At 35.5% G+C, this 14,839-nt stretch overlaps 1 protein-coding gene across 2 annotated transcripts in view; it reads left to right on the plus strand.

Moving 5' to 3' along the window:
- The window catches only part of SRFBP1 (serum response factor binding protein 1), a 67,008-nt gene that overhangs the window by 29,298 nt on the left and 22,871 nt on the right, over positions 1-14,839 (plus strand). For both annotated transcript variants that reach the window (XM_021079835.1, NM_001244566.1), the window contains 1 exon segment: positions 7,177-7,248. In XM_021079835.1, coding sequence (XP_020935494.1) covers positions 7,177-7,248 — 72 coding nt within the window.

The following is a 14,839-nucleotide window of genomic DNA, read 5'->3' on the forward strand; positions in this document are numbered from 1 at the left end:
CAGAGCCACAGTAGTGTTGGATCCAAACCTCATCTGCAACCTACACTGCAGCTCCCGGCAACAACGGATCCTTAACCCACTGAGCGAGAGACCAAGGATCAAACCTGCATCCTCATGGATGCTAGTGGGTAGGTTAACCACTGAGCCACAACAGGAACTCCTCAACATAATTTTAATGGAGCCTCATTTCACTCTCAAATGGGTCCTGGTTTGAACAACAAATTATATGGCCAGTGTAGTTATGATTCATTGCTCTCATTAGTCTGTTTGACACCAGATTTGACCAGTAGTATCCTTTCTAAGCCAGCTTTTGTGACTTTTTGAGAGTACCCAATTAGTTCTTCTCTTTCTGGCATAACAAATTGTTGGAGGGATTATGCTTTTCCTGCCTCAGCTCTGTAATCAGCCATTTCTTTAAGAACCCTGGTTTCGTTTTAGTGCTATTCAGAAACCAGGAGTTAAAACATAAATAGATCTTGATTGGGGAGAAAGGAGTGAGAAAAGTAGATGGCCAGTTAGAGAAAGGTATTTCACAATAAAAATTTTGGAAGTAGACTATTTACCAAAGACACTGAAATGGGAGAATAGGAAATTTATTCGGGGGATTCTGTATAAAACCAAATGAATAGCATATGAGAATCCTAGAAAAAGAGCACTGTGATAGTGGAAAGATGCACTGAGACCAGGTAATGAAAGGATTCAACATCAGACTGAAGGTCTTTGGCTTCATTCTGTATTCAAGACAATGACGTAAAGGGCCTTGGAGTTATGGGTTCTGGTGGCAGGAAATCCAGTTATTCTATTATAATCCACACAATCCATGATGAAGTTCAGAGCTATGGTAGGATAAAGGTAATCCAAAGGAGGGACTAAATTCAACAGACACTACAGCAGAGAAAGTGGAAAGGGGGATGGGAGCATAACAGAAGCATGACGAAGCAGCCCACAGTGTCAGATGACTCTGAGCTGTCTGATCTGAGTAGCAGAGGCTGGAGATGCTTAATTGCCATTGATAACACGTGATAAGTAAAGGAGGAAGACAAGATTTTTTATTTGGAAAAACCCCTTGGCAATATGGTGATAGAGTATAACCTTATTGAATTCCATCTGGTACTGTATTTAGGAAACAGTAGAACAATATTTAGGAAATAAGGTTTTTGTTGTCACTGAAGGGTAACCATAATGAGATTCCCATCTGTGGAAAAGCATGAATTTGGATGTCAATTGCTCTCTCATGAGTTATTTCAGATTCTTTATTGCAGAGAAATGTATTTCTTGCCTCATTTCCAAATAGACAAAAAAAAAAAAAAAAAAAAAACTTTGAGAATGCAGACTTTTCTTGGCATTTTGTCATTCCTGGTATTGGGATTAACCCATCATAATCTAAACATCATATTCCAATTTTAATCACATTATGGAAAGTACAAACATGTTGTATATTTTATTAAGTTAAAAGCCCAACCTTAATAAGAGCTTCTAAAAGTACCAGCCTGATTACTGCCTCTAAGTTACTTTTTGTCTTAATCCACAGCCTGATAAAGAGTAGTTTGTTTGCAAACATACTTTCTCCACTCAGCTAGGGGCAGTGCTACACTGGTTATATAGTTATGTCAGTATATTCATTTGTTCAGACCAAAGGCTCTGGAGAGTAGAAAGATGAGATAGCTGAGTAATCAAAATTGGTATTACATAACTCCACTTAAATTTGTCCTTTTGAATATAAGCAAAGCTGTAGCATCTGGCACAGTGTGGAATAAAGAAACTGGAATATTCTGATGGATCTGATTAGTTTAAACTAGCAGTGTTAGTTTAATGTGATTAGGAAAGAATTAAAGCAGTTTCTGATTTACCACCACTGACAAAAGGCTATGGTAGAAAGCAAACGTGGGGATTCTAGTTCTAGCCCTGTTGTAAAACCTTGAATGAGTCTCTTAACTTTCTTAGGTTATCATTTCCTCTTGTATAAAGTTGAGTGGTTGAGGGTCCCCAAGGTTGAATGTTTCACTAGAAGGATTCACAAGATTCTTTAAAAAAAACTTCATACTCAGAGTAACAGTTTCTGTTCAAGGATACAGATTAAAATCAGCAAAAGGAAAAGGCACATGGGGGGCAGTCCAGGAGAAATCAGGCATAAGCTTGCAGATGCCCTCTCGCAGTATGTTCAAATTGCCACAATCCAAGCAGTGATAGGTGACAACACTTGGCAGAGTGTTGCTAGCAGGGAAGCTCTCTTAAGTCTTGGTGTCACGAGTTTTATTGGGACCCCGTCTCATAGGTGTGAATCACCTACATAGCTCACCTCAACTAGTCAGACTTCAGCTCCCCAGTGCAAAGACATGGTCACCATAAACCACATTGTTGGGGTAAAGTCTCTGATGAAATTGGTAAGCCTATGGCCCAAGGGCTCAGAAGTTATTTCTTAGGAACTGGCCAAAGGCCAGTCGTGAAGATAGGCTTTCCTCAGGAATGTGCAGTTTGGATAGCCCAAGCCTGCTGAGTTGTTAACCCTTTCCTACACAGGAGTAGAATTATGTGACAGCGAAGTCCCTTATAATTCTAATGTTTTATGAATGGATTAGTAACACCTAGCATAGATACTCTAAAGTTAATGCTTTACTTCATCTTTCAGATTGATTGGATAATTGAAAGCTTAAATAAAATGAACAGACTATACTGATTCCAGAAAATAAAGCTGGCTTGAATGTCTAAAAATGAAAAAAAAGTATGTTTTTCACATTAACACAGAGCCCTCTTCACTGATGCGAAGATGAAGATTTTCAGACTTGAATTATTTTAAGGAAATCTAAAGAAGTTAAACTAAGTCCAGTTTTGGAAGCCAAGTTCAGTTAGCATTTGATTAGTAAATTAATGGTATTTTTAATTTCCCTTACATTGGTGATAAATTTAAGTATTATTTTCTTTTTGTTTTTCAGCCACACTTGTGGCATATGGAAGTTCCCAGTCCAGGGAGGGAATCCAAGCCATAGCTGTAGCTGCCACAGAGATTTTGCTGGGTTCTTAACCCACTGTGCCACAGCAGAAACTCCTAAACATGTTTTTTAAATGAAAAATCTTTGCACCATTTTTGTATAGTTGTGTAAAATTGTTCATTTCACTTGTCTGGTTTAATATGAATCTCTTGCACTCACTTTAAAATTGTTTAGTGCAGTATTTCATATTTAGCGCCTGTTATGTAACTCGGGTATCTTTGTTTTCCCAATATTTATTCTTGATCCATGGTTATCTAATTGAGAATAGTTTTGTTTTTACCATTGTCATTCTCTTTCCCCCTTACTCATTTGGATCATATTTAACATTTCTTTGTTTTAGAAGTGTTGAAATTTTCTTTTTCTAAATTGAAATGTATCTAGGTATTTTTTTTTCCAAAGTCCACATCTTATGACTTTGATATAAAATTTGCATATTACCGGGAGTTCCCTTTGTGGCTCAGTGGTTAACAAATTCTTCTAGGAACCATGAGGTTGTGGGTTCAATCCCTGGCCTCACTCAGTGGGTTAAGGATCCAGCGTTGCCGTGAGCTGTGGTGTAGGTCACAGACGCGGCTCGGATCCCGCGTTGCTGTGGCTTTGGCGAAGGCCGGCAGCTACAGCTCTGATTAGGCCCCTAGCCTGGGAACCTCCTTATGCTGTGGGTATGGCCCTAAAAGGACAAAAGACGAAAGACAAAAAAAAAAAAAAAATTGCATATTACCATGTGGAGTAATGCATCTTGTTCTGCATTTGAAATTTCAGAGTTATTTGAAATTGTTAAATTCAATTTAAAGTAAAGAAACCCTTTCTATAATTTAAGAGGAATACTCTTGTCTGAAAAAAGGCATTAAAATTAGTTTTTTATAAAGAAAGTTAAATGTTTCTTAGTCATTTTACTTAGAATTAACACCATATATTAGAATTGGTGTAGTGTAAAATTATCAAGTAAGCACTGAACTGCTGTCTTTTCTTTCGCATTTTTTTAATTGGAATTTCCGTAACCATTTTTAAGTTTAGTATGTGAGGGTATCATATGATCTTTCAACATTGAGTGTGTCCTTGGAATAAGTACAGAGCTGCTATGTAAAATCTATTGCTAGGTGTAGAAACGGATCTTAGTTTTCCAGTTGGTATGAAATCTTTTCTCAGAAAGAACAGTTTTGTCTTTTATGACCTTTGTCAGGTTATTAGCTAATGTGGTTGGTTTCCCTACCATTCACAATATTATAAATATCCATACCAATCTTATGTCAGAATGGCAAAGTGACATTTTTTAAATGGACAATGATAAGGAGGTATTGGTTTACATGTATTTTCTCTTTTTTTGCTTTTTAGGGCCACACCTATGGCATATGGAAGATCCCAGGCTAGGGGATGAATCGGAGCTATAGCTGCTGGCCTGTGCCATAGCCACAGCAACATGGGATCCAAGCCACGTCTTCCATTACACCACAGCTCATGGCAACGCTAGATCCTTTACCCACTTAGCAAGGCCAGGGATTGAACCCGCGTCCTCACGAATCCTAGTTGGGTTAGTTAACCACTGAGCCACGAAAGGAACTCCCTCCATGTATTTTCTTTTGTCATGGTTGGGTCCTTAATTTCTCTTTCTTTCCTTTACTTACACTGTTGGCCCTGAAGGGAAGTATCTTTTTTTTTTTTTCTCATTTATACTGATTTTTATTTTTTCCATTATAGCTGGTGTACAGTGTTTTGTCTGATTCTCCTCAGAGCAGTGCTTCTTGAGTTTGCTGCCTTCAGAATCCCTCGCTTTCAAGCCCTTCCTTCTCTGTGGACAGTGCATTATGAAGTCTCAGACTTGTGTGCAGCATTTTGACTCTGTATTAGTTTTGCTAACTTGTGGTGCTTTTTGTCTGTCATTAATGTAGGTCCTTTACTCCAGGCACTTCTTTTTTTTCCCAGTATCTTTTATTCTCTGCCTGCGCATATTCACAAGCTCATAGCAGCAGTGAGAGCTGTTGAATTAGATATTAGTTTCTCTGCTAATAAGTAGTTTGAAGTTTATTATATCCTTTGTCTCCTAATAATACTGAGGACCAGGTTCATGTTTGATTTTATTTGTACTCCTTGTTGAGTTGATTGTTTTAGAGAGAATTTGTGGGTGGGTTGAGATTTAGGTAATATCTTTATCTTCTGCGCTTAAGTTCATTTCGGCAATAAAGTTTAACAAGTTCACTCTTTAAACTGATCTTTGTCTTACAGAGTAGGAGTGGGTGCTTGTAGCCAGCCATAGGCAAAGGCAGGGCAAGTCACAATTTGGATATTTAACTATAATTTAAATAGTTTTATTAACTTGAAACTGCTTAAGGAAGACCATCTCCTAAATTACCCCATCAAAACTTAAGACATTTTCAGGCAAAATATGCCATATAATGATTTTTTTAATATATATGTACATATAATTTAAAATATAAAAATAATAGTTCATTATTTACATACTGTTTATATGGATTTATTTTACATACATTACTTTGAAATTATGTTAGTGTATACAAAATGAAATTGAGTTTTTACTTTGAGAGACAGTGCTTTCTAATCTTTTTGACATTGGATCATTATCAATATTTGATTATTTTTCCATTCTACCCACTTATGAAAACCCAAATATAGCTCTTTAAGAGTAGAATATGTGATAATTTTTCAGGAGCTACACATATCAGTATGTACAGGGATTTCCGTCACGTTCTTATTTATAAAAAGATCAAAAATTAGAAAATATATGAATGTCCTATAATAGATTGGTTAAATGAATAGGGCAGCGAATTAAAAGAATGAAAAAAATAGACACTGTCCCGTTATTAAATAAAGCTAGTTTTAAAAAATGCTATGGTCCTGACTCTTTTTGTTTAAAGTATAATTTACATATCATTTTCACTTAATGTTAGCACAATTTTTGTCATATCACATATGTACCTTAATGTCACTTAATGGTTTTTTTTTATAATTTTATTTTTTTATTACTCAAATGAATTTATCACATCTGTAGTTGTGTAATGATCATCACAATCCAATTTCACAGGATTTCCATCCCACAGCCCAAGCACATCCCCCCACCCCCGAAACTGTCTCCTCTGGAGACCATAAGTTTTTCAAAGTCTGTGAGTCAGTATCTGCTCTGCAAAGAAGTTCAGTGTGTCCTTTTTTCAGATTCCACATGTCATTGAAAGCATTTGATGTTGGTGTCTCATCGTATGGCTGACTTCACTTAGCATGATAATTTCTAGGTCCGTCCAAGTTGCAAAAAATGCTGGTATTTCATTCCTTTTAATGGTTGAGTAATATTCCATTGTGTATATGTACCACATCTTCTTGATCCACTCCTCTGTCGATGGACATTTAGGTTGTTTCCACATCTTAGCTATTGAAAATAGTGCAGCAATGAACATTGGAGTACATGTATCTTTGCGAGTCATGGTTTTCTCTGGATAGATGCCCAGGAGTGGGATTGCTGTATCAAATGGAATGTGTTTTAAAATCAACCAGCTGGGAGTTTCCTGGTGGCTTTGTGGCTAAGGATTTGGAATCATCACTGATGTGGCTCAGGTTCATCCCTGGCCTGGGAACTTCCATGCGCTGCAGGCATGGCTAAAAATAAATAAATAAATAAATAAATAAATAAATATCAACTATCTGATTTTTCTATTTTTCTTCTAAACAGTGTTAGGGAAAACACACACAAATATGTTCTTTTTTTTCCATGTGTATTAGAATAACTTGATAACTATTAATATAGAAAACTTGCTTTTATATGATCCAAAGTCATCTTTCATTCCTTTAGTGGAATACAAATCAAACTTTCTTTTAAAGAAGCTTGTAGAAGGTTGTATAATAAATTTATAACCATGTAAACATTGCCAGTAGTTTACTTTTCTTTCTGTTTTTTGTTTTTTTTTTATTTAGTTTCTGCAAAAAATCTGGAGTAATTCCATAATAGAAAAGTATTTTATGGCTTAGATTTTTTTAAAAGTAAAATCAAGTGTTTCTCTATTATCTCTACATATAAATTGATGAAATTGCCAAATGTCCTGAAATGTCATTAAAATAAGTAATAATTTCTTTAAATAACAGGTTTCTTAAAAGCACAATATGGGTAGGAATTTAACTCCTAATAATAATGATAGTTTAAAATTAAGCTTATAGCTAAAATTTGTTTATTCTTTTACAGGAGTTGAAACCTGATATAGTAACTAAATCTGCCCTTGGTGATGATATCAACTTTGAAAAAATCTGCAAAAAGGTACTTCTGGAATGAGCTTTTTTTTTTTAAGGGAAATTCCTTATGTTGTTGATCTACTTTTTTCCTTGAAGAGAAATCTTACCAGTTTTCTTGCAACTAGGGATTATCATACTAAATGAAGTAAGTCAGAAAGAGAAAAACAAATACCATATGATATCACTTATATGTGGAATCTAAAATATGACACAAAGGAACCTGTCTACAAAAGAGAAACATTTGTGGGCAAGGAGAACATTCTTGTGGTTGCCAAGGGGATGTAAGGTTGGAGGAGGGATGCAGTGGGAAGTTGGGGTTAGCAGATAGATGTAAACTTTTATACACGGAGGGGATAAACAACAAGGTCCTTACTTACTGTATAGCACAGAGGACTGTAGGCAATGTCCTATGGAAGAGAATATTAAAAACAAATACTGTGTGTATGTGTATATGTATCTGATTATACACGTATTATACATATGTGTATGTATATAAAGCATATATATATATATGTATATATATCTGAATCACTTTGCTCTACAGCAGAAATTAACACAACGTTGTAAATCAACTGTATACTTCAAACAAAAAAAATTTTAGGGGAGTGGCAGGGAAAAAAAATTTTAAGGCCAATTACTGTTGGTGTATGATTTTCCCCCACTGGAGCACCATTGTCACAAAATTTTTATGGTAATTTATGAATTTTGCTTTGCTATGATATTGCATCCTCAGGGATATTAAAGGTATGTTGAACTTAATGTGCATTTATGTGTTAGATACCAATTAGTCTGTTAATATTACTAATTAGAACAAGGACTTTATTTTTATTCTTTCCAGATGGTTTTCATGAATACTTTATTTAATCCCTGCATTTATCCCATGAAAACTGTTTTTACCCCCTTTGTATACATGAGGAAATTGAAGCTCAGAAAGAATGAAGTGAGCTAATTATGGCTATACTGCTGTTATGTACACAGTTAGGACTTTTACCCAGATTGTCTGCTTCTTGGATTTGCCACTCTTGTTTCATCCTTACTGTTTTCCTCTTCCATTTCTACCCACTCTTATCTTAAAGCATAAGAGAGTTCCACCAGAGAACAGATTTTGGATTAATAGATTTTTATAATTCTCCCCCATTTTCGTTTTTACTTTTGTTCATGTTTGCTCTTATCTGTATTATTTCTTGCATTGGTGTTAACTTTGCTCTTTCTCTAGTTTCTTAACATGGAGCTTAAATTACTGATTTAGACCTTCTGGTTTTTTCCCTAATATAAGCATTTAATGCTATAAATTTTCCTTGAACCACTGCTTTAGCTACATCTTATAAATATGATATGTTGTATTCTATTTCTTTGAGTTCAAAATGTTTTATATTTCCCTTGAAATTCCACCTTTGATCCATGGTTTAATTGGAAGTATGTTGTTTAGTTTCTGAACAGTTAAGGGGTTTTCCAGGTATTTTTTCTTAGTTTCCTTTGTGACCCATGAGCATAATTTTTATAATTTTTATTCCTTTAACTTTATTATTTGTGTTGTTTGTTCACAGTATGGCTTATCTTGGTGAATATTTCATGTGTACTTGAAAACAGTATGTATTATATTGGGATCAGTGTATTATAAATGTCATTTAGGTCAAACTGATAGATGGTGTTGTTCAGATGGTTTATATCTTGACTGATTTTCTGCCTGCTTGTTTCACTGATTACTAAGAGAGAAAGCTGGAATCTCCAACTATGAATCTTAGTTTTCCTGTTTCAGCCATAAGGGAAAAAATACTCTTATTCTATATTTATATAGACTAGCACTCACTTCTCTGCTATTAATTTATATTAGATGTCGGCTAAAAAATATGTACAACCTAAAAGGTGAGAGTTACGTTTTATTCAGTGGACAAAACTGAGGACAAAAGCTCAGGAAGCAGCATCTCAAGTATTCCTGATTAAACTGTTCCAAGGAAGTGTGGCTGCTGGGTTGTGGGGGTGGGGGAGCTGTAGGAATTATGCAACAAAGAGCAGGTAGTAGGAACAAAAGATTATTGTTAATAAGAGAAACCTAGATATCTCAAGATAAGGAGTTTAATGCTTTTCTCTGTCTGGCAAGATACAAAGGTCTGGGCTCACCGAAATCATTTTGCAGCTCTCTGGGGCCAATATCCTATGTTTTTACCTCCTGAGTTTCCTTAGGGCTCACCATCGGAAGGGGCTGCAGTCTGATGGCTGCTGGATGGCAGGTATTCTTTGTTTTCTGAGTTCCCTTAGGGCTGCTACTGGAGGTGGCAGCAATCACTGATGATTGTGACACTCTTTGTTTATTGATATGGAAGGCAATATTTTATTTCCCATAGACATGTTAAATTTTAAAGTATTTTGTTGTAAAAAGGCCAGAACATGAAAGGGTTTTGTGTGTTTGAAGGGAGGAAGGATTTGTTGTTGTCATGGTCCTTGTCAGAAAAAACAGTACCAAAGTCATGAGCATGATTTTCAGCTTCCTTATTTTGTACTAACACAATTTTATAGTAAATATTCTAATTTCATAGCATTCATTCATAGAGAGAAAATTTTTTAGTCCTATTATAGTTGTTTTTTTTTTTGTAAACTTTTTTTTTTATAGTTTTTTTTTTGGTTTTTTTTTGTTTTTGTTTTTTTTTTGTCTTTTTGCCATTTCTTGGGCCGCTCCTGCAGCATATGGAGGTTCCCGGGCTAGGGGTCGAATCAGAGCTGTAGCTGCCAGCCTACGCCAGGGCCACAGCAACGCAGGATCCCAGCCGCATCTGTGACCTACACCACAGCTCATGGCAACGCCGGAACCTTGACCCACTGAGCAAGGGCAGGGATCGAATCCGCAACCTCATGGTTCCTAGTCGGAGTCGTTAACCACTGCGCCACGACGGGAACTCCCTATTATAGTTTTAAACTTGTGGGTTAGTCTGTATTTCCAACAAAATAAGACATGTTAAATAGAATAGTGGTAATTGTTTAAAAATATGACAGAATGTATTTGTTTTCTCTTGAGAGTTTAAAAAAATAATAATTTAAGTTTTTTTACCACAATACATTTTTTGAACTTTCTGATTGCTGAATTCTGAAAGTATTGTAATAATACTTAATTTATGATGAGAATAAAAGCAATTTATTTTTTTTAGTTTCCTAATATTATGTTTCCATATTCCACTTGACAATATTTATAATTTAATTTTAACTTCAGAATACCCAAAATAAAATATCCTTTGTCTGTTTTGTTTTTGTTTTAACTTTGGAAGGTTACCATTAGTTAATTTATGTGTAATATTTGTAAAATCATTTTTTTAGGGTATCTTCTTTCATTTATAACCCTGTTAAGCCTTCCAGTGTGTGAAATGTCATCCTAAAAATGGGGAACCATGTCTATGTTCACTTACTGTTTTTATTTTTTAATGTAGATTCATTTGCATATTACTAGATCTCTGATCATGAGATTTATAATGGTAATTGAGATTAATGGTTTAGGATCTAACTGAAATATTGTCAAGCAAAACTGATGACATTTCTGCCTTTTTTATATCTTCCTTTGAACAAAGGGCAGGAAAAGGACAGGAGAAAAAGAAAACAATTCTGTTTCATCAGTTCTTGATGATGGAACCCTTGAGGATTTAGAGCTAAGGGAAATTGCCTTGGGTTAAGTATGATTTCACATTTCTCCCAAGCTGTTTGATTTCAGCTTTGTTGTTACCATTTTATTTCATTTGTAATATTCTTCCATTGGGTTCATGTTCTTCTATATCAGTTAAACCTCTAACATAAAAATGAAGCAGAAAGCAGAGCCTCATGGAGGGAAGACTGATTCTTTGGTTTGCCATAGGAAGGGAGATTATTAAGAGATGACCAAATAGGAAATAAGTCTATTACATAGATCTCTGTACTTTTGAAGCTGTCATCAAAATAGAGCTGCACTAATTTGTGTAGCATCTTAGAGCTTGCACAGTCCTTCCATATACATTCTTATCTCAATTGATCTTGCAACAATGATCTCATTTAGAAAACATTCATGTGTGCACATGCATGTGTGTGCATATGTGTGTGTGTGTAATAATAGTAGTATCTCCATTTTTTAAATGCTTTTAGAAAGGTTATATAGCCGGTTAATATTTATATGAGAGTTTTAAGCTAGAGAGTTTGGGGACTAGAACTATGACATTTCCATACAGCTATTGCCACAATTTCAAGGGTTAACCAATTCAAAATATCTGTTATATGCAGAGCAGTCGGCTAAGCATTATGGAAGATGGGAATAGAAGATGCAGAATATTTTCTAGAAGAATGTATATATGTCATCTAGTAGAAAATAAAAGATAGTTACATTAAACAACTATAGGATAAGAAGAAGCAGATTAATGTTTGCTAATAACCTACCAGTTACCTGACTTACTAGATGCTTTATATATTTAGCTTTCTCAGGGAAAATGATAATAATCCCATTTAACAAATAAAACAGTGAGCCTAGAAGGTTCAACATATACCAGTGGTCAGTTAATAGGAAATACCAGATCCAAGGTCAAACCCTAGGTCTCTGCCTACAAAACAAGTTTAGGACAAATGGATGGAATAAGTCCTGTATATGTGAGGCTGCATTTTGGAATCATGGTGTCATAGGGATTTTAAGAGTTCAGTGAATACAGAGAAGTCTCCTATTACCTTAAATTTAGACTCTAAGCCTTATTTTGCTTTGTTTGCCACAATTCTTCAAATCCAGTTGAATGAACTCTTTCTTATTTTGTCCCTAAACGTTCGTAATAAATACAAATATGAATACATTTGTTTATATCTTTAGGTAAAACCTAAATTGAAGTCCAGTTACCATTGAAAGTACTGCTACTAGCATTCTACCTCTACCAGTTCATGTAGAGTCAATTTGTTTTAAGGCCACATTTCAAAGGAATAAACATTGCATGTGAGAGAGTTTTTTCATTTTTAGACTCTTGTTTATATTCACATGTACGTTCTCAAAATTCTTTTCAGAATTGGACACCAAATACTTTGTGTTCACAATAAATACCCATATGTCAAAGTAAAAATTTTCCATTAAAAGATGAGGTGTTTCCCTTTTTCATTTAATTTATTTGAAATGGAAGAAACTGGAGGTGTGTGAAAACTACAGTTTCCTGGGAATTTTCCAAGGCAAACACTGTGTTAACTTTAAATAAGGAAACCTCTGGTTTCCTTCTTATCCCTCAATATTGTGAAAACTGTTTCATGCAGGTGTAAAAACTGTTTGTTAATAGAGTCTACTTAGCATTTTAAGCTTCAAAATAATTTTATTTAAATTTAAGGTGTATGGCTGAATGTGAATTCTTTCATAAACTTCCAGAGCATTTTCAGTCTTCGCTATGACGTTTATATCATTCTGCCTTGGATTAGTTATTTCTGCATTTATTTTAATGTTTTAAATTAGTGCAAGATGGTGAGTGACAAAAGATGGTATTTGTGTCTTTATGTGTAAGGCCATTCCTTGACATAATAAAGCATGTTAATATATAAATATCTTAAATATAAAGAGAGAAAGTAAGTGAGGAAGGAAGTAAGGAGAGATAAAGGATTTGAAGTCTCTCCTGGCAGGGGCTGTTCTACTTATTCTTGTATGTTCCTACACTAAAGCTTAGTGCCTTAAGCAAACTGTAGACATCTCACATTTCAGCAGAGACCCAAAACACTGCCAAAGGTATGAACCTGAGCCAACTTGATTAACAAGCTTCTTTTTTTATGTTTATATTTAATTTTCTTACAAAAAGATTTGAGGAAGACTTGGAGTTGGGTCATAAAATGAGAGAAAATTATCTCAGAGTTTAGAAGAAAACGTGCTGAGTACACTGAATTCAGAAATCTGACTTTGAGTTCTAGGTTGTTCCTAACTGGTTAGGTGGTCATAAAATCAAGTCAAGACTGTTAGTGTAGAATTTCCCATCATGGCTCAGCAGAAACAAACCTGACTAGTATCCATGGGAATGCAGGTTCCATCCCTGGCCCTGCTCAGTGGGTTAAGGATCTATTGTTGCTGTGAGCTGAGGTGTGGATCACAGATGTGGTTCTGACCTGGTGTTGCTGTGGCTGTGGCTGGCAGCTGTAGCTCCGATTTGACTCCTAGCCTGGGAACGTCCATATGCTGCACCTGTGGCCCTAAAACAAACAAACAAACAAAAAAACAAAAACAAAAAACAAAAGACTGTTAGTCTAATTGTTAGATAAAATCTTTGGTCTGTAATCGCTTTACTTCTTGTTAAAATTTGAACTTAAAAAAATAAAATAATTTCTAATTGCTTTCTTAAAAATAAAATTTAAAAAAGGTTTGAAATGTTAAATTTCATCTTTTCTACTTTGGAGAAATTACAGAATTTGTTTGAATGATTACTGTAATTCATTAAATTTGGTATTTTTAACTTAGACATTTTCTTTTTTTTTGTTTGTTTGTCTTTTTGCCTTTTCTAGGGCCGCTCCTGTAGCATATGGAGGTTCTCAGGCTAGGGGTCTAATCGGAGCTGTAGCTGCTGGCCTACGCCACAGCCACAGCAACTCGGGATCCGAGCCACATCTGCGACCTATACCACAGCTCACTGCAATGCCGGATCCTTTACCCACTGAGCAAGGCCAGGGATCAGACCCGCAATCTCATGGTTCCTAGTGGGATTCATTAACCACTGAACCACGACGGGAACTCCTAGATATTTTCTAAATCAAACATTTTAGACTACGGGCATACCTCGGAGATATTAAGAGTTCAATTCCAGACCACTTTACTAAAGCAAATAACTGCAATGACGTGAGCCACAAATTTTTCGTTTCGCAGTGCATATAAAAGTTATGTTTACACTGTACTGTAGACTAAGTGTGCAGTGGCATTATATATCTTTAAAAATGTACGTACTTTAGGGAGCTCCCATAGTGGCTCAGTGGAAACGAATCATACTATGTTCTATGAGCACATGGGCTCGATCCCTTGCCCTGCTCAGTGGGTTAAGGATCTGGTGTGGCCATGAGTTGTGCTATAGCTCACAGACACAGCTGGAATCCTGCATTGCAGTTGGATGTGGTGTAGGCCTGTGGCTACAGTTCCAGTTCGACCCCTAGCCTGGGAACTTCCATATGCTATGGGTGCGGCCCTAAAAAGCAAGCAAACAAACAAACAAATGTATGTATTTTAAAAATACTTCGTTGCAAAAAAGTGTTTATCGTCATCTGAGTTTTTAGCGAGTTGTATTCTTTTTACTGGTGGAGGTTCTTGCCTTGAAGTTGATGACTGCTGAGTTTTCAGTGTGGTAGTTGCTGAAGTTTGGGATGGCTTTGGCTCTTCTATTTTAAGACAACAATGAAGTTTGCTCCTCAGTTGAGTCTTCCTTTCAGAAATGATTTCTCTGTAGAATGCCATGCTGTTTGATACTGTTTTACCCACAGAACTTCTTTCAAAATTGGAATCATTCTTCTGAAACCCTGCTGCTGCTTTATCAACTAAGTTTGTATAGTATAATAAGTCTTTTATTTTCATTTCAACAATTTCAGTAGTAGATTACATCTCAGGAAACCGCTTTCTTTGCTCAGCCATGAGAAGTAATTCCCTGTCTATTCAGATTTTATCATGAGATTGCATC

The sequence above is a fragment of the Sus scrofa genome, chromosome 2, assembly GCF_000003025.6.
Source record: "Sus scrofa isolate TJ Tabasco breed Duroc chromosome 2, Sscrofa11.1, whole genome shotgun sequence".
NCBI classification, from domain to species: domain Eukaryota; kingdom Metazoa; phylum Chordata; class Mammalia; order Artiodactyla; family Suidae; genus Sus; species Sus scrofa.